This window comes from Phacochoerus africanus, chromosome 2 (genome assembly GCF_016906955.1).
Source record: "Phacochoerus africanus isolate WHEZ1 chromosome 2, ROS_Pafr_v1, whole genome shotgun sequence".
Lineage (NCBI taxonomy): Eukaryota > Metazoa > Chordata > Mammalia > Artiodactyla > Suidae > Phacochoerus > Phacochoerus africanus.
The window spans coordinates 116,541,299-116,568,498 of NC_062545.1; the positions used below are offsets into that span (position 1 = coordinate 116,541,299).

The window sequence follows — 27,200 nt, forward strand, 5'->3', positions numbered from 1 at the left end:
CTACCTCACCATCCCACACCCAGTAGTCTAGACCTGGAGAGTCAGCAAATTATGGCCCATGGGCCAATCTGGCCCACTGCCTGCTTTTGTAAATAAAGTTTTATTGAAACACAGCCATGCTCATTCCTTTATGCATTGTTACTGGTCGTTTGCACCATACAATGGCAGAGCTAAATAGTTCCAATGAAGACCATATGGCCCATAAACCTTAAAATATTTTCTATCTGACAGAAAAAGTTTGCCAACCTCTGCTCTCAATCAAACTCACAACTATTCTACCTTTTTCATCCTGTAAAGTCTTTATTGCACTCTAATTCTCAATTTTTTTCCCCTCACCAAATTCTTTTTTTGAATTTAACCTCTAAGAATGTTATGCAAACACTACCCCATCACAACAGCAAAAAGCAAACAGTACACCTTATATTTTTCTTGAATTTCCCTCTAGATTTCACTCCTGCTTAACCTCTCCTTAAGGCTTCTGTCACAGCCACCAGGCTTCACAGCATGCTCACTTTCAGACCTTGGTTTCTAACTTTTGTCACAGATTTGACTGCAGCACAATGGCAAAGTCATCTTGGGCTTGATTCTCCTTCTCTGAAGACTCAAAAGAAGTATAAGCACTGCACACATAGACCAGCACCATCCAGGATGAAATTCAGAACCTGGGAGGCTGTGGGTATTATGTGACAGGGGCTTTTTGGAGACTGGGCCCAGGCTGCGTTAACTCTGTCCTTAGGTATTACCACTTGGTATTTCCTGTTTCTCACTTAACTGCTGTGGGATCCAGGGCTGAAACTTGACAAAACATCATCTGAAGTGCACAAAGCACGTTTAAATTACCAACCTTTCTGCTTAGCCATCTACACATGTCACTAGTTCTTATAGTTTGACAAGAATAAGAGGGAAAGGAATACAAATCATTTTAAGAAAAAAAGAAAAAAAAAGAGGCAAAGAAAGAGAAAAGGAAGGGTCAGTTGCCCTATAAGTATGTGGAAAGCTGGGTAGTATTAAATGGACAAAAAGGACCCAGCTCCATGGGCGCAGGAATCCAGGCAGCACTCAGGCTTTGGGCCATAACTTACTCCTCCAGCTGTCTCCGGAGCTCCCCTTCACTTTCCTCCAGCCGTTGCTGCAGCTTGGCATTCTCTTCCACCTTGCCTTTGTGTTGGCTTTGGAGCACTTCTAAGTTTGCTTTCATTCTCTCTCTCTCTTCTCTGATGTTCTGTTGATTCTAATAAGAAGATATGTGTTGCTGAAGTACCTCCACTGTACAGTAATGTCATCCCACTGAAGTCTCCTTCTAATCTCTGATAGACTCCATGTCTCTGCACTTATATTATTAAACAACTTGACAAAACTATGTAATTAAGGCACAGGCGTTCGTAACTAGAATGAAAGCTGAACACTTAATGAACTGTAATACTTCTAAAAGAGAAACACAAACGCAGCTAAAACACATTCTGCTATTTTTCTTAGTCCAGATGTTTTATATACATTCAGTTTCTGATTCACCTGCCTGAATCCAACAGCATTTCTATTACTCTGTCAAAGCCAAAAGACTCTCCATGCTTTGGTTACTTAAGAAAAAGTTCTTTCAACGGCAGGAGCAAAATAAAACAAGAGTTTACTCAGCCATGGGTAGAATGGTTCTTTTGAAAAATAACCTGTTTCTACTTCACTTGAGCATCCCAAAGTACTTAAAAATTTTGTTAGCCAATCAAGACAAATGAAAAAAATAGCATAAAAGAAAAATCAGATTACCTTGACTTCTAGTTGAAGCTGTCTCTGAAGTTCAGCCACTTCTGAGGTCAACTTATTTTTCTGTTCCAAGAGATCTTTGACTTCAGATGAAGAATTAGAAGCCTACAATTAATTGCAAAGATATCCTAATTTAAATGTTCAAGATGCTTTCATTTTCTTTACCCCAAAATAGAATTAGAGCAATAACACCAAACATCTTAAGACCCAATTCAAATGCAAACCCCTACAGAAAACTTTCCCCAATTTTGCAGGCAGAATTAATCACGCCAGCTCCATTAGGACCCCTATGAACTTTATTTTATAGCACTTATCCCAGTCATAGGAAATATTTCATCAGCATTCTCTCAACACTAGTCCAATATGACTAAAACTTTTTTTCTGGTGGAAATTGACAAGTGAGTCTAATGCTAACATGGAAAGGTGAAAGACCCACAGCAGCCAAAATAATCTTGAAGAACGAAGTTGGAGGATGTACATTATCAGATCTCAAAGCTTATTCCACAGACACAGTAATTAAAACTGTATGGTTATTAGCCCAAGAAGACAAAAGTAGACCAATGGAACAGAATGGAAAGGCTGAGTGATCGGAAACACTCAGTAGAACCGGCATACATCTGGTGGGAGCACTGATTGTTTCAACCACCCTATAAAACCGTTTGGCAATATTTAAAAGCTAAACATATGCCTACTTTAGGATCTAGTAATTTTGCATCTAGGTATGCACCCAAATGAGTGAATACAAACACACACACACACTCACCGAAGAAGGTTCACAGAATCTTTACTCACAGTAGCCAAATACTAGAAATGTCTATCAAAAGTAGATTGATACTATGGAAAACTTCAATAAAAAGGACCTTCTAATTTATGAAACATTAATGAATCTTGTTGACATAAAGTTGAAGAAATGAAGTCTGGGGTTCCCATCATGGATCAGTGGTTAACGAACCCAACTAGGATTCATGAAGATGCGAATTTGATCCCTGGCCTAGCTCGGGGGTTGAGGATGCTGCGTTACCATGAGCTGTGGTATAGCTCAAAGACATGGCTCAGATCCCATGTTGCTGTGGCTGTGGTGTAGGCTGGCAGCTACAGCTCTGATTTGACCCCTAGCCTGGGAACCTTTATATGCCACAGGTGTGACCCTAAAAAGACAAAAGACAAAAAAAATTAAAATAAAAAAATAAATAGGAGTTCCTGTTGTGGCACCTCGGAAACAAATCTGACTAGGAACCATGAGGTTGCAGGTTCGAGCCCTGGCCTCACTCAGTGGGTTAATGATCCGGCGTTGTTGTGAGCTGTGGTGTAGATCACAGACTCAGCTTGGATCTGGCACTGCTGTGGCTGTGGCGTAGGCCAGCAGCAATAGATCCGATTAGACCCCTAGCCTGGGAACCTCCACATGCCACAGGTTTGGCCCTAAAAAGATAAATTAATTAATTAATTTTTTAAAATAGTATCTTTAAAAAAAAATGAAGTCAGACATACAGGAGTACATATTGCAAAATTTTATTTATATAAAACTCAAGTAAAACAAAACTAATTTGTGTAATAGAAGCCAGAATATGATTACCTCCAAAAGGAGGTGGTGTAAATGATTGGGAAGGGGCACAAGGAAACCTTCTGGGGTGATGGGTGTGTTGTTTCTTGATAAAGGGGGTGTTTGCATGAGTGCATGCCTTTAAAAAAATTCAATGAACTATACAGTTAAGATTTGTGCAATTTAGTGTATGTAAGTTATATCCCCAATAAAACAACATAAAAAGAATTCTTATTTGTTGAGGACTTATCTGCAAGAAGTCATACCCAAAGCCCATGTCTCTGTGTTCTCAAGGCCCTTTGTACATATACCTGTTACAGAACTCTCATGGCACTAGGGGTTATGGCTCCATAACTGCCAATGAAGTTTTTATCTTTTGTTCTCTACAAACACCTATATACTATATGCAACCAGTAAATAAATGTATATTGACTAAATTGGCATTCTTCTTTTACTATTTTGTGTTTTTTGTTTGTTTGGTTTTGTTTTGGCTGCACCCATGGTGTGCAGAAGTTCCTGCACCAGACATTGAACCCCCACCACAGCAGTAACATGAGCCACAGCAGTGTCACCAATGCGGGATCCTCAACCCATTGAGCCACCAGGGAACTCCAGGACTTCGTTCTTTTAGATGTTACATTTTCAAAATGAAGAGGAGCCTAGTTGAATATTAATGGGATCTCATTTTTGCCTCGAATGGATCTAACAATAGGATAACACTCTCAAAAGGATGTCGCTAAAATCCTACAGCAAAGTGGTTAGAAAACCACAAATAGGGGAGGGGAAAAGATAAAAACAGGAATTAAAACCAAAAAAGGCATTTTTTTTGGCTCTCATGCACCTGAATCCAGATGTGAGTCATGCATGAACTTAGAATCAGGTATTTCCACATCCACTCCTATGAAACGGACTAGAAACTAAGAGTCGACAAAAACACAGGACCTCCAATTTTATTAGGCAAAATAAGAACAATCCATTTTAGAAACATAAATCTGACCCAGTGAGGGAAATCATAATTTTTCTTTCCCAGACAAAAACTGCCTGCTTTGCTGCTTGCCAATACCGTCTTAGTCCATAAGGGAGAGGGTTCTCTTGCTAGAAATCACTTCCCTGATACCAAAATATAAAACTCCAAAACCTGTGCCAGCAAATAACCAGATTTATAAAATGAGAGAGAAAGGGAGTAGAAAAATGTGGGCAATTAAGCAATCACGGCATTGTGATCAGAGCCAGACGTCTAAGAGCCTAAGTGCATCTTCTCATTATCTCTGGCCTGATTAAGAAGCAGCAGCTTCATAACTGGACTCCTCTCCTCTAATCTTACCTGGTTCCAAAAGCTACAAAGGAATGAATTTTTATGAATACAGCATTATTCATTGTTGTTTAAAGTCCATCAGCCCATCACCATCAGCCTGAAATGGAAACTTACTTGATTTACAAGGTCCTGCCTATCCGATGCCCGGTCCCCACATCCTGGCTCCCTGCTGCAGCTACAATGAGTTACCTCCAGTTCCCTAAACATGGCAAACACACACCTCTTTATGTTTTATGTTTGTTTGTGCTTTCCCTCTACCTTGAATGCCCCACCTTTCCTTCTCTGGGAGAATTCTATGATCTTTTGAGACATCATGAAGTGTTATCGACTTGAGAAGGGCTACCCAACTTCCCTAGTTTGGGCTGGATACCCCTAGTCTGGGACTGCAATGACAATACTAACATCAGGACCGAAGGGTGCATTTTTCAGAAGAATATGCAGGCAAATGAAAAGCAACAGTCATGGTGATCATTTGGATTTAGAAGTTTTAGCAAAAAAAAAAAAAAAAAATCCTAACCTAATTTTAAAAACTGTGTAGAGTTCTTGAAGCCTGCCTATAAACAAGGTGTATAACTTACAGGTTCCCCAGTGGGAATTGTATGTATGTGCATACATACATTTTGATTACTATATTATGTAATTCTATATATTTTATATTTATAAATATATAATATACATAATGTGTAATGGATAAATTAAATCTATATCGAATATATAATAAAATATATTTATATATATAGTTTTTGAAGTTTGCTGGTGGCTCAACAGGTTAAGGATCCGGCATTGTCACTGCTGTGGCACAGGTTTGATCCCTGGTCCAGGAACTTCTGCATGCTGCGTGTGTGGCCAAAAAGTAAAATAAAAATAAAATATATTTATTAGATAAATGCTTTTATTTGAGAGCAGAAGTCATGGATTAGCTAAGTGAGAAAACCGAACAGTAAAGAATAAAGAGTGGGTGATTCCCAAAAATATCCTTTATTCCTATGTCTCCAAAGGTGAAAACCAACCTATAGACAAGCTCCCTGTTTACCTGCCTCTATGTATCTTCTCCTTCCTTCCAGTGCATAATTCCCCCCAGAAGAGGAAAGACATGCCCAAGCAAGAAACAGGTCCCAGTTCAAGGTGGCGCAGAATTAGGAGACAAGATTTCAGTCATCCTTCTTAAATTCAGGGCACAAGGTATGTCTAGCATATAGTAGATGTTAATCAAATAAGAGATAACTCTCCCATTAACACAACAATCTCTAAGTCCCAACTCAAATTCAGTACAATAAACTACACAGCAGTTTTTTAAAAGAGAATTTGGCTCCACTCCACTCCTTTCTTTCTCTTCAGCCCATGCTGGTTGCCCCACCAGTTTCTTTTCTGTATTTTCTGTTCTGGTTTTCTTATTCCTTATTTTCTCAAGTTTGAGAGCTTGGGTTCATATTTACCTTTTAAATCTGCCTACAGGAGTTTTCATTATGGCTCAGCAGGTTAAGAACCCAACTAGTATCCATGAGGATGAAGGCTTGATCCCTGACCTTGCTCAGTGGGTTAAGAATCTGGCGTTGCCATGAGCTGTGGTGTAGGTTGCAGATGCAACTCGGATCTGGCATTGCTGTGGCTGTGGCAGAGGCTGGCAGCTACAGCTCCGATTCAACCCCTAACCTGGGAACAAAAAGAAAAAAAGACAAAAAAAAAAGTCTATGATAATGCTAGGGTTTTCCATCCAATGCTTCATTTCTTTTCCTTTCCTAAATTTCACCACCTATTTGTTTCATCCCATTATATTTTACAGATTTTTAAAAATAAAATTTCTTGAAGTTCCCATCATGGTACAACAGAAACAAATCCAACCAGGCACCATGAGGTTGCAGGTTCAATCCCTGGCCTCGCTCAGTGGATGAAGGATCTGGTGTTGCCATGAGCTGTGGTGAAGGTCGCAGACACAGCTCAGAGCTGGCGTTGCTGTGGCTGTGCTATAGCCCAGCAGCTATAGCTCCAATTGGACACCTAGCTGGAACCTCCATATGCTGTGGGTGCGGCCCTAAAAAGACAAAAATCATATAAAAAATTAAAAAATAAAATTTCTTAAAAACCTTTACAGAAAAAAAGCAGGATGCAAATTAGTAATATATAAAACATGCTCTACTATCTTTGATATAGTTCACTACTCAGGAAACTTGCCACTTACTGCTGTAACCAAACGTAACCAAGGAAAGCAGTTTGCCATGGTCCATGTGAAATGCCTTGTACTAAATGCAGAGCTTTGACTTACTTGATTATTTCCTTGTGTACTCCCTGCTGCTCGAGACTTCAAAGTCTGGATTTTCTCAAAGACCAAGTTGACCTTCCTCTTAGTAGCATCATCATTATCGGTGCTTCTGGAAGAAAGGCAGCAAAAAAAAAAAAAAAAAAAAAAAAAAAACACAATGACAGCACGACCATTGATCTCAGACGATTTTACATGACAGGATGCACAAACAGCAAGCCCTTTAAAAGGATAAATTGCAAGAGGCATGAATTAATTAAGGCTGTGGACACAACCAGAGAAAGGAGAGCAGGACGGATGATGTATTTTTCTCCAAATTAATTGTTCTATGTTACTGTTTGATTTGGAAGAAGGGTTCCAAGAACATTCTAAATAAGCATGGAGAAGACATCCAATGACAATTAAGTAATTCACTGTTTGCTTGATTCAAATGACTTGTATTAATTCACTCCAACAAGGAACTTCTCCGGAAGGTGTGTCACATTAGGAGTGATCTACAGTGATCTTAACTTGTTTTAGTTTATGTTTAAAAAAATACATCCCTCAAGCCAGGGTTGTCAACAAGGCAGCCCTTTGCCTAGACTTTCACAAGCAAGGGTCATATAAAGTTTTATTAACGTCTTCCATACCTTCTATCACACATACCTGGCACTTAGGGAAAAAAATTTTAAATAAGTTTCCTTAAATAAGTGCCTCTCACTAAAGTCTGTGTTATCAATCTCTCAATAAATCGTAAGCCAAAAAAATAAAAGAAGGTAGAAAAAGCATTTTAAATGCTAAAAGTTCTTCTACTCTTCATGGAAAGACACTAATAATGGCTTGTTAGTTGAAAGAATCTCTTTACGAATTTTTTTCCCAAAAGAGCCCCCATCTTATATTTTGAACCATTTGGTCAGCTCTACATTACTGACAGACTATCTTAAGGCATAATACAAAAACTATGAAGTGTTTTGATACCAATGAGTATTTGCCAAGTGACTTTCAGTCATGTCAGACGACAAAGCTTTTTTTCTTTTTAATCATATCTGATGAGAGACCTGAAACAGAAACTTCAAATTCCTGGCCTAGAATTCCAGCTCAGTTGCAATCTCAGAAAGGACTGAAAACCAGATTATTCAAACTCAAACCTCCCAGATAAGTAAGTGGAAACTACAGCTTTTAAATGACTCATACGAGCTTTAAAAATAATGGAAGCAGGGGCTCCTGGCCAAGGTCAACTCTGGGGAGGGGAGAATGATGTTTCATTTCTAACTTCTAACAAGAGGCGATGGATTACGCCTGTGTGCACATGGGCACATTCAAGGTGATGGCAGACTCAACTGAAAACTGAAGAGTCCACCTTCTTCGTATCTTGGAATTTGTTTCTGCAACAGTAAAGTGTCATTTTAGAAACATACCATTTTTAACTTTTCAAGAATGATGGCCTTTCCTACACTTGCTTCCCCTGCTCTTCACCTCCTTCCACCTGAAACTTAAACGCTGTTATGAAAACTCCAGCCATGGAGTCTGAACCCTGAAGTGGCTCACACAGGGCAGAAAGGAAGGGCAAAACCCAAGGTCTCAGCAAAGAAAATTCAGAGGCCCACCAGAAAGGACAATACTTTGTTCCTTGAAGGAAAATCACTAACCCTTCTTTGAGGTAATTGTAAAGTATCTGCTTGGCCGTCTCCTCATTGGTTTGCTGAGTGAGCTCTTGCTGACCTTTTAACAGATCCGGTGTGGCCTGGAACACAATGTCTGTTATTAGATCACAGGATGATGTTTTCAGCAAGAAGGCAAAACTCTACAGCAGAAGCTTCCAAACACATTCCTACTTTCGAAAAACCATTCCTCAGGTAAGGATGCTCATTACAACTGGTTCCACCACTTAGTACCTCTGCAACCTTGGGCAAGTTGCTTAACTTTTCATCACCTCAATTTGCTTGCCTAGAAATAGAGGTTAACAGCACCTACCTTCATAGGGTTGGTGCGATCCTACAATATATAACAAATAGCACCTGGCACTTACCAGCCTTATTATCATGGTTATCATCATCATTATTTTTTTATTGTTACTACCAAAACACTAAATGTACCACTTAAATAAATTCCATCACTTCAGGATAAACCTAAATTAGGATTAACCTAATTTCTCAGAACAGGAATTAACCCAGTCACTCAATGTCAAGAGAAAAATTAATACAGCTAGCAAACTTGAGCATGAAGCCTCTTCATTTTGCAAACAAATTTTGCATACATTCAGATTTCACACATACACAAAGAGAAAAATCAAGCCTCTTTACAGTGTTCGACAAGTTACTTTACAAACAAGAACGCAGTGGGAATCCAATGGTAGTTAGAAAACCAAAGCATTGGCAGTGTGGGTCATAATCTAAAGGGGAAAACTCTAAAAAATATATTGGAGGGGCAATTACTGATTCAAGAGGGAGAAGAGGTAAGGTATTTCTACCGCCAGAATGTAGATCTCTGAGAAGGATAAAAAAGACTCCCATTCGTATTACCTGAGTATTTGAGGCAGAAGTAAATGTCTTCACCGAAATCCTCTTGGTACCTGAATCAGGGGAAGTTGCCAGCGGCCGACTCTGTAACATCAGCGTGGCAGTGGCTGTTTTGATTTCCTCCTCCTTCTTATTCTGTGCTGGGAGGGAGGATGTGCGCACAGTCGGACTTTGCGGACCACCTCTGTTTTCTGGAACTTGTCCATCTTTGTTCTGCGGGGACAGCCCGGGCTGGGCCCCCTGCAGCCGAGCGAAGGCGCGGCCCATACCCTGCTTCCCCCGCTGCTCCTGCGCCTGCGCCCTGGGCGGACACACTTGCGAAGGGCGCAACAGGTGCTCGCTGGACTTGCCCAGGTTCCGGCTGAATTCACTGAGGTACTCCGAGTTCCCTTGGAGACCAAAAGGAAAGGCACTATCCACGCTGCGGGACCTCTTCCTGTCTTCTGGGTTGATCCTGTTTCGCTTCCCAGACCTGCCTCTTCTCTGCAGCCCAGATTTTTGGTCAAATTTTTCAATCAATTGATCCACACCAGGAATCGACCCCGTATCAATATCCCGCCCAGTTCCGGGCAAGAAAGGGATATACCTTCTGTTTTCATGACGATTCACATTGTCGGCATGGATGGCACATTCCTGATCATCGAGTAAAAATCTGTACAAAGAGTTGGCCGAAGTGGGAGTTGTGGATGAGGAGGACGATCTCCGGGACCGGGCTCCATCCAGGACGGGTCCTGCCGAGTCCTGGCGCCGGAAGGGGAGCACGTCAGGCCTGGTTTTCTTGGCTTCCGGGTGGGTGTGCGGGCCGTGGGTGGGTAGAGGCCTCCCGCCAGGGGAAAGGGCCTCCTCTACCTCCTTGCTGCAGCTCTGCACATTCACGCACACCGAGGTCTGCTTCTTGGGGTCATCGATGACCACAGAGCTGCACAGTCGAATGGCCGTCACGCTGGATTTGGCTGGGTCTTCCAAGGGAGGGCTGGTCGGCTGCAGCCGGCTAGGTTTGGACAAGCAAGTCCAAGCCTTTTTATTGTTGGTCCCTTCTTCCGTTAAAGCTTTTAGCCAACTACTCTCAGGAGGCTGGTGATTTTGTAAGTGCCACTCATTCTTTTCAGGATCATAGGGCTGTAAAAGCTCTGGATGCCTCTGAAAGTTTAGCACCGGAGAGGGCTTCACTGGCTGCTCTTTGCGTTCCAGAACTCCATTCTTGCCCTCCAAGAGAGAGGATTGTTTCAGGTTTCTTACTGGGCTGGGTTGGGCGTATGGGTTTTCTGGGAGCTGCAGTTCTTCTGCACTGTTCTCCTCCAGCACAGACCCGTTGTTGGAATGGAGCGGCAGGTTGTTTATCATTGGAGGTGGAAACGAAGGCCCGTTTTCGGAAAGAGACGCGCCTGCCAGACACCGCTCTGTGTTATTGAGGACTATGTAGGGGTGGCCGTCGATCCCCTGTACCCGAATACTGACCCCGTAGGAGCCTGTCTTAGCGTGCTGGGAATTCCTTGGTTTTTTGCTTTCATCGCTTGCAAGTCTCAGATGGACACCGTATTCCTGCTGCACATGTTGATATTCACCAAAATACAGCTCCATGGTTCACTGTTCCCACTACCAAGGAAAGATGGGGTTAAAAAGAGGGCATTAAGTTAGAATTACATCTGTTTAAATGAGGATTATGAGGGAAAGTGTCAAAGTTCAAGAAAAACAAAACACTTCAAACAGCAAAGACACTTCAGAGCCAACTGCTCGTCCAAACAGGCCTTTCTGGATGCCCATGGGTCCACATGACCAGGGTGTTTGTCAACACTGGGCTTGAACCCTGGCCTTAGGGTAGATAACTGGCAGATGACCTGACACCTTTTGCAGAGCTTAATTATTTTGTTTCTAGCTGACGGGCTGTGCTGATTGCCTTGTTTTTTCCTTAGTTGGTTTCCTCACACTTTATACTATTTATTTTTAACCAGTACGATGTTCCAGTTACCAGCATTTGAGAACAAGGTACTTTTCCATGAATTAATGAAGAGCTAAGGCTTTCTGATGTTCACCATTTAACTTTTTTCCTATACTGTTAAATTTCCTGTCAAAACAACTCTGTCAGGCTTGTTTATGTGCAACCCTGTTTTGAAATTTTTATCATTATTTATTTGGATACACTGTGTAAAATTTTTACTTTAAGGCAGCAGTTGTTTGTGAGAGTGACAATGAGAGTCAACGATTAAAAATAATTTTCGGAGTTCCTGTTGTGGTGCAGCAGAAACAAATCTGACTAGGAACCATGAGGTTGCGGGTTTGATCCCTGGCCTCACTCAATGGGTTAAGGATCCAGAGTTGCTGTGAGCTATGGTGCAGGTCGAAGATGCGGCTCGGATCCCATGTTGCTGTGGCTCTGGTGTAGGCTGGTAGCTACAGCTCCTATTCGACCCCTAGCCTGGGAACCTCCACATGCCGCAGGTGCGGCCCTAAAAAGCAAATAATGATAATAATTTTCAATCATTTTTAAACAAAAAAAGTCCAAGTAACATAAGGATCTGGAAAATGCCACTGAAAAACTGAAGACTTGGGGCTTCTTGTGACAGAGCCTAATGACAAGAATCACTACCTTCACCTTTCTGGTGTGTGGTCATCCTTGTCAGAAACCGCACACACCTCACCAGGTAGGACACCCAAGCCACCCACACTCTCACCAAAAACGTACTTCTGTCACTTAGAAAAACTCCAACAGCCATAGAGATGCAGGAACCAAAGAAACAACTGGTCACAGAAAACAGCTATCTCATTTCTCTGTCAGTGGCCTTTTTGAGTGTTCTTTCTCTTCTGGAATCAATCTGGTAGCATATTTTCCAAGAAAATATTTTCACATTTATTTGCACAAAGTTTTGCAAAGCATAAATCATTTCATCTCCTCTACATCTATTTCTCATTGTCTAGTTTTATTTGTGCTCTCTTCACCCATTTTTTTTTTTCCCCACTGTACAGCAAGGGGATCAAGTTATATACATTACATTTTTTTTCCCCCACCCTTTGTTCTGTTGCAACATGAGTATCTAGACATAGTTCTCAATGCTACTCAGCAGGATCTCCTTGTAAATCTATTCTAAGTTGTGTCTGATAAGCCCAAGCTCCCGATCCCTCCCACTCCCTCCCCCTCCCATCAGGCAGCCACAAGTCTCTTCTCCAAGTCCATGATTTTCTTTTCTGAGATGTTCATGTGTGCTGGATATTAGATTCCAGTTATAAGTGATATCATATGGTATTTGTCTTTGTCTTTCTGGCTCATTTCACTCAGTATGAGAGTCTCTAGTTCCATCCATGTTGCTGCCAATGGCATTATGTCATTCTTTTTTATGGCTGAGTAGTATTCCATTGTGTATATATACCACATCTTCCGAATCCAATCATCTGTTGATGGACATGTGGGTTGTTTCCATGTCCTGGCTATTGTCTCTTCACCTATTTCTTGATTATGCAGGTAAAACATACATCTACATACTTTTTAAATTGTTGTTACCCTAAAGAACTAGCTCAATTTATCAAGCATTTCTAGTTTTAAAATTCTTATTGAGTTCTAGTTTGATCATTATTTCCTTCTGCTTTCCTTTATTACGTTTCAAATTTCATTCATGCTTCACTTGTTTATTTTCATTCTTTAATTTTAGTCCATAAATTGTGCTATGTGACTGTGTTGGGAATTTGTTGGTTCCTACTAATGAACGGACCCAAAATTTTCCCCCAGGGAGGTCCCATCGTGGCTCACTGGGTTGAGAACCCAACTAGGGAGTTCCTGTTGTGGTGCAGTGGAAACGAATCTGACTAGTATCCATAAGGATGTGGGTCTGATCCCTGGCTTCACTCAATGGGTTGGGAATCCAGCATTGCTGTGAGCAGTGGTGTAGGCCAGCAGCTGCAATTCAACCCCTAGCCCGGGAACTTTCATATGACACAGTATGGCTCTATAAAGAAAAAAAAAAAAATCCCCCAGAGATAAGAAGTCCAGAGTTAGAAGAGATGCCAGGGTATTTTTGAGGAACACCTCTTTTATCTTTCTACTCTACTACCTTTAGCATGTATTAGACACCTTATGATTACAAGATAGCCGATCCAGCATCACATACATCAGGTTTATTAGGCCTAATAGGTCAACCTTTTTTTTAAATGTACATTTCAGTTTTTTGTTTTTTGTTTTTTTAGCTTTTTTAAGGCCACATCTGCGGCATAGGGAAGTTCCCAGGCTAGGAGTTGAATGTTAGCTGCAGCTGCTGGCCTACGCCACAGCTATAGCAACGCCAGATCCAAGCTGTGTCTGTGACCTACACCACAGCTCACAGCAACACTGGATCCTCCAACCCACTGAGCAAGGCCAGGGATTGGATCCGTATCCTCATGGATACCATACCATATCGTCAGATTCTTAACCTGTTGAGCCAATGGGAACTCCCTCCATATATTTTTAAAATTTTATTGGAATATAGCTGACTTACAAAGTTGTGTTAATTTCAGGTATACACCAAAGTAAATCAGTTATACATATACCTACATCCATTCCTTTTCAGATTGGGCCAACATTTTTAAGGTGCTTTCTTGGAAGCCCCACCCAGACCCACCAATCCCTTTCATCCTACTGGTATGAACTTAAACTTATGGCCATCCTTGCTGAAAGAAAAGGTTAGGAAAGAAGGGGGTTTTAGCTGGTCACTGACACTCTCAAAATCAAGGTTTTTTGGTTTTTGTTTTTTGGGTTTTTTTTTTTTTTTTGCTCTTTATGGCCCCACCTGCAGCATATGGAAGTTCCCAGGCTAGGGATCAAATCAGAGCTACTGCGGCCAGGCTACACCACAGCCACAGCCACGCTGGATCCAAGCCATTATCTGTGACCCACACCAGAGCTCATGGCAATGCTGCATCTTTGACCCAGTGAGCAAGGCCAGGAATCAAACCGAATCCTCATGGATACTAGTCAGGTTTGTTTCAGCTGCACCACCATGGGAACTCCCTCAAAATCAATATTCTATTAGGAAAAAGAGAAAAGAAAATGGACATTGGGAAGGCAGCCAATAGTCTCCACCACAGAAATGTTTCTATTATTTTCTAGTTTCAATCTGTGGTTTTGAATTCTTGACTCAGGATTGTTCAGGGGAAAGTTTTTTTTGGCCACACCTGAAGCATGCAGAAGTCACAGGGTCAGGGATCAAACCCAGGCTACAGCAGCACCCCGAACCACCTACTGTCAGATCCTTAACCCACTGAGCCACCAGGGAATTCCCTGAGAAAGTATTTTCACGTGCAGTATGCTTGCTCTGTTGTTTTGGTTTGGAGGTTCTTTACTTCTATATGTTGTTATTTTCTATTTGCATTGTGTTATAGTCAGAAAATGAGGTCACTATTATTTCTTTTTAAATGTATTGAGGTTTCCTTTGTGGGCAGATATATGGATAATTTTTGTCAAAGTTTAACTGGGTGCTGCTTGTAGTCTCTATTTTAAGGAATGGCATTCAAAATAGATCTATTAATATGACCTTACCAATTATTCAGTTCAGCTCCAGTACCTCTTACTGAATTTGTCTGTCTGATTTGTCTTGGGCCTTCCTGGATACATTCATTTCCTATTATTGGCTTAGGTGCTATCAGTTTGCTTGGTGATATCTTTTAAATATAAAACATGTTAGGAGTTCCCATCATGGCTCAGCAGTAATGAACCCAACTAGTATCCATGAGGACACAGGTTCGATCCTTGGCCTCGCTCAGTAGGTTAAGGATCCAGCATTGCCATGGGCTATGGTATGGGTTGCAGACACGGCTCGGATCCTGTGTTGCTGTTTGTGATATAGGCCAGTGGATGCAGCTCTGACTTGACCTGTAGCCTAACAACTTCCATATGCTGTGGGTACAGCACTGAAAAGACAGGGGGGAAAAAAAGAAATTAGACATCATCACCTCTGATTTTACAGATAGGAACAACTTGAAGAGGGCCATTTTCTGCAAGATTCATCGTCCCACCAATTCCAATTATTTCATAATAGCTACTTTTATTTTCAGAGTTATACTAACATTTTAAAATTTTTAATCAAAATAAAACAAGATTTACAAGATACAATGAAAACCTATACCTTCCAACCTCTTGTCCCCAATTCCAACCACATTCCTCAGAAGAAACCTACAAATTGTAGGCATTCTTTCTAGTATTTATACCCATGTTTTTAAGTAATATGCCTAGCTGCAATGTCTTAATTTATGATTTTTATATATGGTAGATGACACACATATACATGTGAAGTTCTCATTGTGCTAGCTTCCCAACTATGTTTACATTATTGTGATTATATAAATATTATCCTCTAAAAAGCCAAATTGTAAACTCTGGTCATCTTTCTTCCATAATTGTAACTTTCCTAGAGGTAGTAATTGCTGTATTTACTTGTCTTGTTTTCTATATACCCAAGCTTAAATATCTTCATCAGCTGTATCACATTCTGTTAGATGCTTACCAGTATTAATTTCCAGATGATGAAAATATCAGATATTTTGGTGATTTTTTTCCCATGGTGACTTCCCTTCTGCAAACTTTTTTTTTTTTTTTTTGGTCTTTTTGCCATTTCTTGGGTCACTCCCGCAACATGAAGAAGTTCCCCGGCCAGGGATCGAACCTGCACCAGAGGGGAGTGCAGTGTCACTGCAGTGACAACACCAGATCCTTAACCTGCTGCACCACAAGAGAACTCTTGCTTATTTCTGAACTACAGTCTAGCCTACCTAGATTTAGAATCCAGGTTAGAAATCATTTTCCCCCAGATTTTCAAGTATTACTCTGTTATCTTCTAGTTAATGCTGGAGTTCCTGCTATGGTGCAGCAGAAATGAATCCACCAGTAACCATGAGATTTCGGGTTCAATCCCTGGCCTCGCTCAGTGGGTTAAGGGTATGGTGCTGCCATGAGCTGTGGTGTAGATCACAGACGTGGCTCAGATACGAAGTATCTGTGGTGTAGGCTGGCAGCTGTAGCTCCGACTCAACTCCTAGCCTGGGAACCTCCGTATCCCACAGGTGCAGCCCTAAAAAGCACCAAAAAAAAAAAACAACGAACTGGAGTTCCCATCGTGGCACAGTGGTTGACGAATCCTACTAGGAACCATGAGGTTGCGGGTTCTATCCCTGGCCGTGCTCAGTGGGTTAAGGATCTGGAGTTGCCATGAGCTGTGGTGTAGGTCGCAGAAGCGGCTCAGATCCCGTGTTGCTGTGACTCTGGTGTAGGCCGGCGGCTACAGCTCCAATTAGACCCCTAGCCTGGGAACCTCCATATGCCACGGGAGTGGCACTAGAAAAGACAAAAAAAAAAAATAGAAGAACTGTGATGTTGATATGATATCCTTTCCTCTGTATATACCCTGTTTATTTTTCTCTAAAAGTTTCTAGAACCTTTTGTCTTTGGTGTTCTAAAATTTCACAATGATGTTCCCCAGTGAGGATTTTAGCAAATTGGGCACTTTCAGAAAACATAAGCACTTAATATATTTCTTCCATTTGGAAATTCACTCCAGTTTTATAAAGTGTCCTTATTTATTTCTATGATAATGTTCATAGATCTTTTTGTTCTTGGTGTCTGCATCTAATATATTAGTAGTGCTGAACCCTTTAGACCAAATTTCATTTTTTTGTTCTACTGTTCTATTCTTCTCTAGTTGTTTCTATTTTTGTTTCTTCTCTTTTTAAAGCCACACCTGTGGTACATAGACGTTCCCAAGCTGGGGGTCAAATTGGAGCCATAGCTGCTGGCCTACACCACAGCAACACCAGATCCTTAACCCACTAAGTGAGGTCAGAAGTCGAACTCATATCCTTATGGAGACTATGCTGGGTTCTTAAACTGCTGAGCCACAAAGGGAACTCCTTATTTCTCTTTTTTAAGTGCTGTTCCCATTTTAGGCATGAAAATAGCTTCTCTCTGAGGATATTACTGCAATTTTTTTTTTCCAAAAAATACTTTTTTTCTGCCATCTACAACATCTCAGTCTTCTGCAAGGTATCTCTTTTCTGGTTGGTTTTGGTCCCTGTCTTTCACATTGAAAACCTTCCTAATATGACTTAGATCTTTGACTGCCAGACCTTATTTAATAAAGTAGTAAAAGTAAATTGGAAGCTCTGTATTTGTAGAAAGGGGTTATTAGCTGGTAAGCTTCAAATAAGAGGGATGAGAGGAATGCCAAGCTTTCCACTGAGGGACCCACACATTTCAGAATCTGGGGGTATATTTTTTTGGCCAAACCTGTGGCATGCAAAAGTTGCCAGGTCAGTGATGAACCTGGGCTGCTGCAATGACAATACCAGATCCTTAACCCACTGTACCACAAGGGAACTCCTCTGAGGGCATTTTTTTCTGGAGCTATTTAATTTCCCAAGAAAAGAATCCTCCAATCTAGAGTTCCTGTTGTGGCTCAGTGGTTAACCAACCCAACTAGTAACCACGAGGACACAGGTTTGATCCCTGGCCTCGCTCAGCTGATTAAGGATCTGGTGTTGCCATGAGCTGTGGTGTAGGTCACAGACATGGCTCAGAACTGGTGTTGCTGTGGCTGTAGCATAGGCGGGCAGCTGTAGCTCCAATTCAACTCCTAGCCTGGGAACCTCCATATGCTGTGGATAGGTGCAGCCCTAAAAGGACAAAAAAAGACTGGGGGGAAAAAAAAAGAATACTACAACCCATTGTGGAGCTGCACAAGCCTGGCTGCTGGCCTATGAGACAGGGCAGGGGATGCACATGGACATCCCAGCTCGAATTAAACCTCCATTTTCTTTCTTTTTTTTTTCTTTTGCTTTTCAGGGCCGCACCAGAGGCATATGGAGGTTCCCAGGCTAGGGGTCCAATTGGGGCCACAGCTGCCGGCCTACACCATAGCCACAGCAACACAGGATTGGAGCCGCATCTGAGACCTACACCACAGCTCATGGCAACGCCAGATCCTTAACCCACTGAAGCGAGGCCGGGGATCAAACCCACACCTCATGGTTCCTAGTCAGATCCATTCCCACTGCGCCACAATGGGAACTCCTTAACCTCCATTTCCCATCACCTACACTTGCTTCCAACATTATTCCAATACAGTTTTCCCCAAGAAGAGACCTCCGGTCTATTGCTGAGGTGGGCAGGGGACAGGAGCAGGTGGCTGCCCACAGATCCAGGGCACAGAGGTTGCCCTGGGGGTATAACTGATCCAGTTCTCAAGGTGCCTAAATAATGCCCCAGGTGTTGGCCCCTCACTCCACTTCACAGTAACCAAAGCCTTCCTCCCCTGAGCCGCTCAGCAGCTCTGCAGGCACATCACCTCCTCTCCACAATGCAGGCACCTTACATGGAAGTAACTCTCACCCCAGTTATCACCACTCCATCGTTTGCTTCAGAGCTCACTTCCACTGCTCCCCTGCCAGTCTTTGTCTTTGGAGGTTTAATTTTTATGCCTTTACAATCTTCTGAATGGAATTTTGGGGAGTATTTTTGTCTTTTGTTTTGTCTTTTCAGGGCCGCACCCGCGGCACATGAAGGTTCCCAGGCTAAGGGTCGAATCGGAGCTGCAGCTGCCAGCCTATGCCACAGCCACATGGGATCTGAGCCGTGTCTGCAACATACACCACAGCTCACAGCAATGCCAGATCTTTAACCCACTGAGCAAGGCCTGGGATTGAACCCACGTCCGCATGGATGCTAGTTGGGTTCCTTAACCAAACTGAGCCACGAAGGGAACTCCACTGAATGGAATTTTGAAAAGGGGATATATAGCTTATCTAGCTGAATGAGACTAATAATATTTGTAAAACACTTCAGTCCTAGAACAAGAATGGCAAACATGCCTTAGATGAAACAACACATGAAGGTCAAGACCAGATGACCGGCTAGGTCTTAAGCCCTGTTTCTGAGCAGCGCTGGCACATTTTATTCTGCATCTCTAACAGAGTTCATACCCATTAAAGTTTATAATAAACATTTTTTTTTTTTGCTTTTTGCTATTTCTTGGGCCACTCCCGCGGCACATGGAGGTTCCCAGGCTAGGGGTTGAATCAGAGCTGTAGCCACCGGCCTACACCAGAGCCACAGCAACGCGGGATCTGAGCCGCGTCTGCAACCTACACCACAGCTCACGGCAACGCTGGATCGTTAACCCACTGAGCAAGGGCAGGGACCGAACCCGCAACCTCATGGTTCCTAGTCGGATTCGTTAACCACTGCGCCACGACGGGAACTCCATAAACATGTTTTAACAGAAGTGCTTCTGTACAAATTCATTCACTGCGATGCTTTTTAAAAACGGTATTTACTAAATGAGGTCATTTTACCCATCTATAATCTCCTCTTACGCTGACTCTGACTTTTCTGTGAAAATATTTCCCCTAATATTTACTCATAAAATTCCTTTCTAGGGTTTTATAGTCCTTTTCATTAGTTGCTGCTACTATAGTCAACACTAATTACATTTCAACCTTTGAGTAAGGCTGCCTTGGTTTACTGCATTCTTTGCTCCCTGTCAGCAAATTAAGCTGTGTATGTGAATTTCATGAAATGTCCAAAATTTGCATTTCCTTGACAACACACCTCAACTAAGTATTTTCAGGGAATGACATTTCTCAGCTGGGCACTGGTGTCATAAGCAGGTGTGGATTTCCTTCCCAATCACAGTGTAAACACTGAATTAATGATTGGATTTTAGGACAGCTGGTCTCGTCTTTGGCTGCTAGGCCACGTCTAGATCCTAACACACTCCACGGGCACACTTGCACAGTCAGGGACTAAGCCCAATGGAGGGCTTACATAATCTGGCAGTAACTGCTGACCAAATGCCAGAATGCAACATTGTGGCACTGGGAAATGAAAGTGGGGTTTTGGAGTGGAAATAATGCTTTTGGGAAAGACCACTAAATGATGATAATTGCTTTTAGTTAGCAAGATCAATGAGTGTGTTTGTGCGTAAGAACAAAGGGCTTAGCACTTGGAAGACGGTGAACATACACCAGATAGGGACATTTCCTCTCTCCGGGCCATCACATGTTATCAGCTAAGCCCAGAGATTAGTCACAATGCCAGGTCATACCTCCCACCTCACCACCCTAATTCCCACGGACACCTCCAAGCCCTGGAAGCATATTCCCTAGCCATTCCGAGGCCCTCACGGCTACTGCAGACATGCAGATGAGGAGAAAGCTTCCAGCCGTACTCAGCCCTCCCTCCTGAGGACAGCATCCTACCAGCCAGGCCCAAGCACCCAGCACAGGCCAGGACTCTACGTGTTTGCTGGGAATGAGTAATTCCATTTGATCACACAGATCATTTAAGAGAGCATCTAGAGCAGGGACGAAGAACTAATGAACCTCGGTACAGCTATGACCTTGATTCTAGGAAATAAGAAGCGAGCCCAAACCAAAAAGGAACTTCTCCAGAGTGGGGTTCGGCGACCACCTCGTTCAAAGGGAAGCCACTGCTTGTCTGAAGATACACACAAGTTAACACTTCTAAAGAATGGACAAAGGGGACTAGCTTGCAGGACTAGTGGGAAGACATGAATTTTGTATGGGAATATCCTCATTAGACCCTCATTTGCATGCAAGTGAAAAATGAGAGTGTAGGGAGTTCCCGCCAAGGCACAGTGAAAACGAATCTGACTAGGAAGCATGAGGTGGCGGGTTTGATCCCTGGCCTCGCTCAGTGGGTTAAGCATCCGGCGATGCCCTGAGCTGTGGTGTAGGTTGCAGATGTGGCTCGGCTCTGGCATTGCTGTGGCTCTGGTGTAGGCCAGCAGCTGCAGCTCCGATTCAACCCCTGGCCTGGGAACCTCCATAGGCCACAGGTGTGGCCCTAAAAAAAAAAAGACAAAAGCCAAAATGACGGTGTAGAACATCCAGGATTAGAAAACTGCATCCTGATTTTTCAATGTATTCCCAAACATGAGACAAAGAGGCAGCCTTACCTAAACTACACTTTTTCTTTCCATCTATCCATCTGTCCATTCTGTGGGGGCAGGGGGACTGACATAACTTTTAGAATTCAAAGGGAAATGTCTCTCACACAGTCAGGCCTTCAGAATTCCCTGGAAAAACAGTTTCAAAAGTAAACTTTGAGGGAGTTCTCATTATGGCTCAGCAGGTTAAGAACCCGACCAGTACCCATGAGGATACAAGTTTGATCCCTGGCCTCACTCAGTGCGTTAAGGACCCAGCATTGCTGCAAGCTGTGTATAGGTCACAGATGTGGCTCAGATCTGGCATAGTTGTGGCATAGGCCAGCGGCTGCAACTCCGATTCGACCTCTAGCCTGGTAACTTCCATATGCTGTGGGTATGGCCCTAAAAAAAAAGTAAACTTTGAGGTTTGAAAATTATATCAGAGTTGCTGTCTACATTACACAGTTCGTGTGATTTGAATCTCTTTAAATCAGCATGATGACCAAAACCTTTTTTTTTTTTTTTTTGGTTTTGAGGGCCACACCCACAGCATATGGAAGTTCCCAGGCTAGGGGTCTAATCGGAGCTACAGCTGCCAGCCTACACCACAGCCACAGCCATGCAGGATACAAGCCATGTCTGCAAGCTACACCACAGCTCACGGCAATGCCAGATCCTTAACCCACTGAGTGAGGCCAGGGATTGAATCTGCATCCTCATAGTTCCTAGTCAGATTCATTTCCGCTGTGCCATGAGGGAAATTGTCAAAACTTTTCTTTGGGGGCAAAACAAATTTTTTATACTGAGTGCTATAGCTTCCTCCCAAACTCACCTTGCACAAAAAGGAGGATGGCAAAGAAAAGCTTGTGGGAAAGTTCCTTTTATCCTAGGGTTGGAGGCTTCAGAGAATCAACCAGGGGTTTGAAGACCAGGGGTCAGGAGGTCTAACGACCCTAATCACACTCAGGCTGGACCATGGGTGCCAGGCTAGCTTCCCTGGGATGCTCACCTGACCCCTGAAATGCACCCCCTCCTGTCCCTGAGGATGGCCTCTCGCCACATCAGTCTCTGCTCCACTTCTGCTGGTTTTGATCCCACTCATCTTTTATATTCCCCACTTCAATTTAAAAATCCAATAGATGATAGTTTACATTCCACAAATTCTCTAAAAAATTCATGCCCCAAAAATGGTCCAGAAAAGTTATTCATCCTCCTTCACCTTCCGACCCTAAAATTATTTCTGCAAATTTTCCCACCAATGCAGATTTAAGACACAGAAGACAAATCATGGAGAGAACAGCAAGGTACAGGGGCGAGAAATGTGTCTACTGCTGGACTCGGATCAGATCCCAGCTTTGGACAAGTTCTTTAACTTCTCTGGGTGTTTTCCTATCTCTGAAGTCAAATTCTTAATGGTGACTTCTTAAGGCGCTTGGGGAAATTAAATCACAGGCTGTAGGCTAAATGAAATAGGAAATAATGAAAAAAATTCCATGTGGCATTTATGGCCACAAGAAGGCTGACTTTGATCATAAAATGTTTTTAAATACTTCTAGGCAGAGCCTAAAAACCCCACTGGTTAACCAAACAGTGTTAACCACCAGCATCCTGAAATAATGTATTAATTAAGAAACCAGAAGGTTGAGAATCTAAAGTACAGTGCTGGGTCCAGATTGGAAACTTAATAAATAGTTGTTGACTGAATAAAATGAATGTCTTTACGTTGCCAAGTCCACACAAAAGTTCTTAACCAGACAAAACACATCCATGACATGTGTGCTACAGTTTCCAAACGGAGCCTGAGCCCCAAACACAGCAAAACAGGGTTGTCACTGCATTTTCTCTCTGAGCCCAAATCTAGCTTTAGAATCTTCCTCAACAACCACTGCAGTCACTGCCAATTGATCAGTGTGAACACAATATAAGTCTGTTTGCCACCCCGACATATATTTTGATACTCATCTAAACCTACCAACTCTGAAACCAAAATGTCTCAGAACTAAATCACCTCCTAAATCCCAGTGGAGGCTCCTCTAACCTCTCAGTCTGTCACTCATAATAGTTCACTCTGAGCACTGGAAAACTCCTCAAATTCAGCACATACATTAGGCTCAGGTTCACCTTACCGACATTAAAAAAAAATTCTATTGGGCCACCAAGAGGAAGGAACATTTTTGCAGGTAACTGGCCAAGAGTAGCTTCTATCCTCACACTGTGTTCACAACCGTTATTTTCAACCTCTTCCTCCCCGTAAAAAAATATGTTCCATCAGATATGAAGATCCTGTCTGCCTTGCAGGCTGACCCACTCCAGCAGTTTCTAACTCCTCTGGCACATGGTCAGCTCTGCACAGCTCAGCAAGGCTCTCCTGTACCAGCTCTTCTGCAGATGGGTTTTTTCCCAAAAACTGTGTCTCAAGTGTTTTCAACCAGTACTGAGTCAGGTATACACATCTTCCTGCACGGTGCCAGGGTGCTTGACTATTCCATCTTGTCTGCTCAGATCCTTGCAGTCCCACATGTGAGGCATTCCATTTTCTCCCCATTAGAGTGTGCGAGCTCCAAAGCGCAATGACTGCACCCAAGATCTCCACCTGGCTTGGGGGCAGTGCCAGGACTTAAGACCCAGACCTTTCATCTCTAGGACCTAAGCTCTTTCTTGAGCAAGGACCACAGTTTCATTTTTTTTGCACCCCCACCCCCAACCCCCAGTATCTGGTAGTTATCCTGACATGGCCATCAGATGGCTATGGACCAAAACACATCACCACGTCCTACTGCACTGGCACACCAGCAAAGCAGCCTCCTGTCTGTCAGATCTCATCAGATATGTCACTCTTCAGGGAGGCCCCCCTCCTCACCATACTCCTGGCACCCCAAACAGTGTCCTGCACGTAGCAGGCACTGGATAGGTAAATGAAAGGATGAACTAACAACATGTATGATGCACACAGCTCTGAATCCCCTTTAAAAATCTGAAAACTTTTTTTTAAAAAATTCAACCTAAATGTCTGTCAACAGAAGAGTGGATAAAAAAGGCGAGATATATATATAGATATATATATATATATATATAGCTGATGGAATATTATATTATATATATGATGGAATATTATTCAGCCATAAAAAAGGATGAAATAATGCCATTTGCAACAACATGGATGAACCTACAAATTATCCTAATAAGTGAAGTCAGAGAGAGAAAGATCAATGTCACGCAATATCACTTCTATATGGAATCTAAGAAAATGATACAAGTGAACTTATCTATAAAATAGACTCACAGCCTTCAAAAACAAACTTAGGATCACCAAAGGGGAAAGGTGTTGGGGGGGGACAAATCAGGAGTTTGGGATTAACATATACACACTACAATATATAAAATAGATCATCAACAAGGACCTACTAGATAGATAGAATGATAGATATAGCACAGAAACTCTACTCAATATTCTGTAATAACCTAAATGGGAGAAGAATCTGAAAAAGAATGTATATAGGTACAACTGAATCACTTTGTTATATACCTGAAACTAACACATTATAAATTAACTATACATCAATAAAAAGTAAAAATTTTAAAAATTATACAACGCTATATCATAAAATAAAGTTTTGGAAATGGCTAAAAAATAAAAGCATGTTATTACTAAAAAAATTTTTTTTAATTAAATAGGAGTTCCCGTCCTGGCTCAGCAGTTAACAAACCCAACTAGCATCCATGAGGACGTGGGTTCAATCCCTGGTCACACTCAGTGGATTAAGGATCTAGCATTGCCGTGAGCTGTGGTGTAGGCTGCAGATTCAGCTCGGATCCTGTGTTGCTATGGCTATGGTGTAGGCCAGTGATACAGCTCTGACTGGACCCCTAGCCTAGGAACCTCCATATGCCATGAGTAAGGCCCTAAAAAGACAAAAAGATCAAAAAATTTTTCAAATAAATAAAAAGTCATCATCATACCCCCCCCCCAAAAAAAATCAAAGCTTCCCTTACAAATCCCCACGCTCATCCTTCTAGTATGCCCACTACCTCCAACTGGAGGATGTATCACAGTTTTAAAACACTAGACTCTCACTGTCAGCACCATTGTGGCTTTTCTTCCCATCTCCAGCTGCCACTTTCACAAGATGCGTGTGTTCCAAAAGTAGAACACAGGTCCTGGGGTTATCAAGCATCTCCTAAGGGGAGTTAAGGAAGACTGCAGAATCCCAACAATGCCAGCTCTAACAAGCCCCATTCCTGGAACCTCCTCAAAGAGGATTCCTGCAAAATGAATTCCAAAGCTAAATATCCTCCCCTGGAAGATAGCTTATGCCATCTGCAAAGTATTTCCTCCTGGCCCCTCCAAACAAGATCAAACCAGGAAAACTGGTCCATTTTTGTCCTCATCAGGGCAAAGACTGAGGAAGTCAGCATCATGAAAAAACTTGGCCAAATGATTACAAAATCTAGAGCCTCCTGAACAGAGTGGGAGGCATCCCTGTGGGCCTCAATTCACAAACCGCCCAGTCTCATAAATGTGTCTGCCAGCTGTCTGACAGGGACCCCGAAAGACTACATTCTAAATAACAGACACCTGGAACATCCACAGAAACCTACTGAATATCATACAGCGTGACTGTTAAAAAACAGAAAAGATGATACTGTGTAGTCACCTAAAACATTAAAAAATAAAATGAAGACAAGTCGTCTTCTTAAATGGAAACCTAGGAGTTCCCATTGCGGCTTCGCAGCAATGAACTGACAAGTATTCATGAGGATCTGGGTTCGATCCCTGGTCTCTCTCAGTGGTTTAAGGATCTGGTGTTGCCATGAGCTGTGGTGTAGGTCACAGACTGGCTCGGATCCTGCATTGCTGTGGCTGTGACGTAGGCCTGTAGCTACAACTCTCATTCGACCCCTAGCCTGGGGACTTCCTTATACCGCATGTGCAGCCCTAAAAAGCAACAATAATAAAAAATAAAATAAAATAAAATGGAAAACTAGCATAATCTCCACACATGTCAGTTCAGGCTGTCTGTTGTTCAAGACAACAATAATCCCAAAGTTTGACGCTACCAGGTATTGTGTTCCCTGGTGCGATCTTGCTCTCCTGAATTCCCCTGGGTGGGCAGCAAGGGAAGAGGCACCCCCACACTAGACTCCGAAATCACCCCAAACACAGTGCATCGTGTGCTCCCCAGCTATTCAGGTAAAGGAAGCACTGACTGTGCTCTCCAACGTTCCGAACATTCCTAACGTCCCTGGTTCCCTGGTTCCCTTTCTCTTTCCGAACATTCCTAACGTCCCTGGTTCCCTTTCTTTCCTAAAAGCACTCCCACCCCACCCCTGCCTCTGTGGTCTCCTCATCATTTTTTTTTTTTAATGTTTTTTTAGGGTCGTACCTGGGGCATATCAAGTTCCCAGGCTAGGGGTCGAATTGGAGCTACAGCTGCTGGCCTATGCCACAGGCACAGCAACGTGGGACCCAAGCCACATTTGTGACCTACATACACCATGGTAACGCCAGATCCTTAACCCACTGAGCGAGGCCAGGGATCAAACCTAACGTCTTCATGGATATCAATCGGGTTCACTACCACTGAGCCACAACGGGAACACCTCCTCTTCATCTTCTGCCCTCATCTCCATGCTTTGATGACTCCATATCGCTAGGCTCATTCATGAGTATGAGAGCCTCAAATTCCATCTGCAAGTTGCTACGGTCTGAATGTCTGTCCTCCCAAAATTCTTATGTTGAAATCCTAACCCCATCCCTCAGATGATACAAGGAGGTGGGGCCTTTGGAAGATGTTTAGATCATGAAGATGGGGCCCTCATGATTGGAACCAGTGGTCCTATAAAGAGACACCGCCTGTCCCTCAGCAGTCCTTAGTCCCTTCTACCACATGAAGACATAACAAGAGGGAACCAGCAATGATGC

General features: G+C 42.7%; 1 protein-coding gene across 2 annotated transcripts in view; it reads right to left on the minus strand.

Annotated features, from left to right (window-relative positions):
* The window catches only part of CGNL1 (cingulin like 1), a 174,135-nt gene that overhangs the window by 99,214 nt on the left and 47,721 nt on the right, over positions 1-27,200 (minus strand). The window contains exons 2-6 of one of the 2 annotated variants that reach the window (XM_047766265.1): positions 9,375-10,967; positions 8,502-8,596; positions 6,880-6,982; positions 1,762-1,863; positions 1,083-1,231 (exon numbers count right to left, since the gene is read on the minus strand). In XM_047766265.1, the coding sequence (XP_047622221.1) occupies positions 1,083-1,231; positions 1,762-1,863; positions 6,880-6,982; positions 8,502-8,596; positions 9,375-10,952 (2,027 nt within the window). In that variant the 5' untranslated portion in view covers positions 10,953-10,967. Of the gene's footprint in view, positions 1-1,082; positions 1,232-1,761; positions 1,864-6,879; positions 6,986-8,501; positions 8,597-9,374; positions 10,968-27,200 lie in introns of both variants that reach the window. The other variant, XM_047766264.1, reaches the window with a different exon arrangement.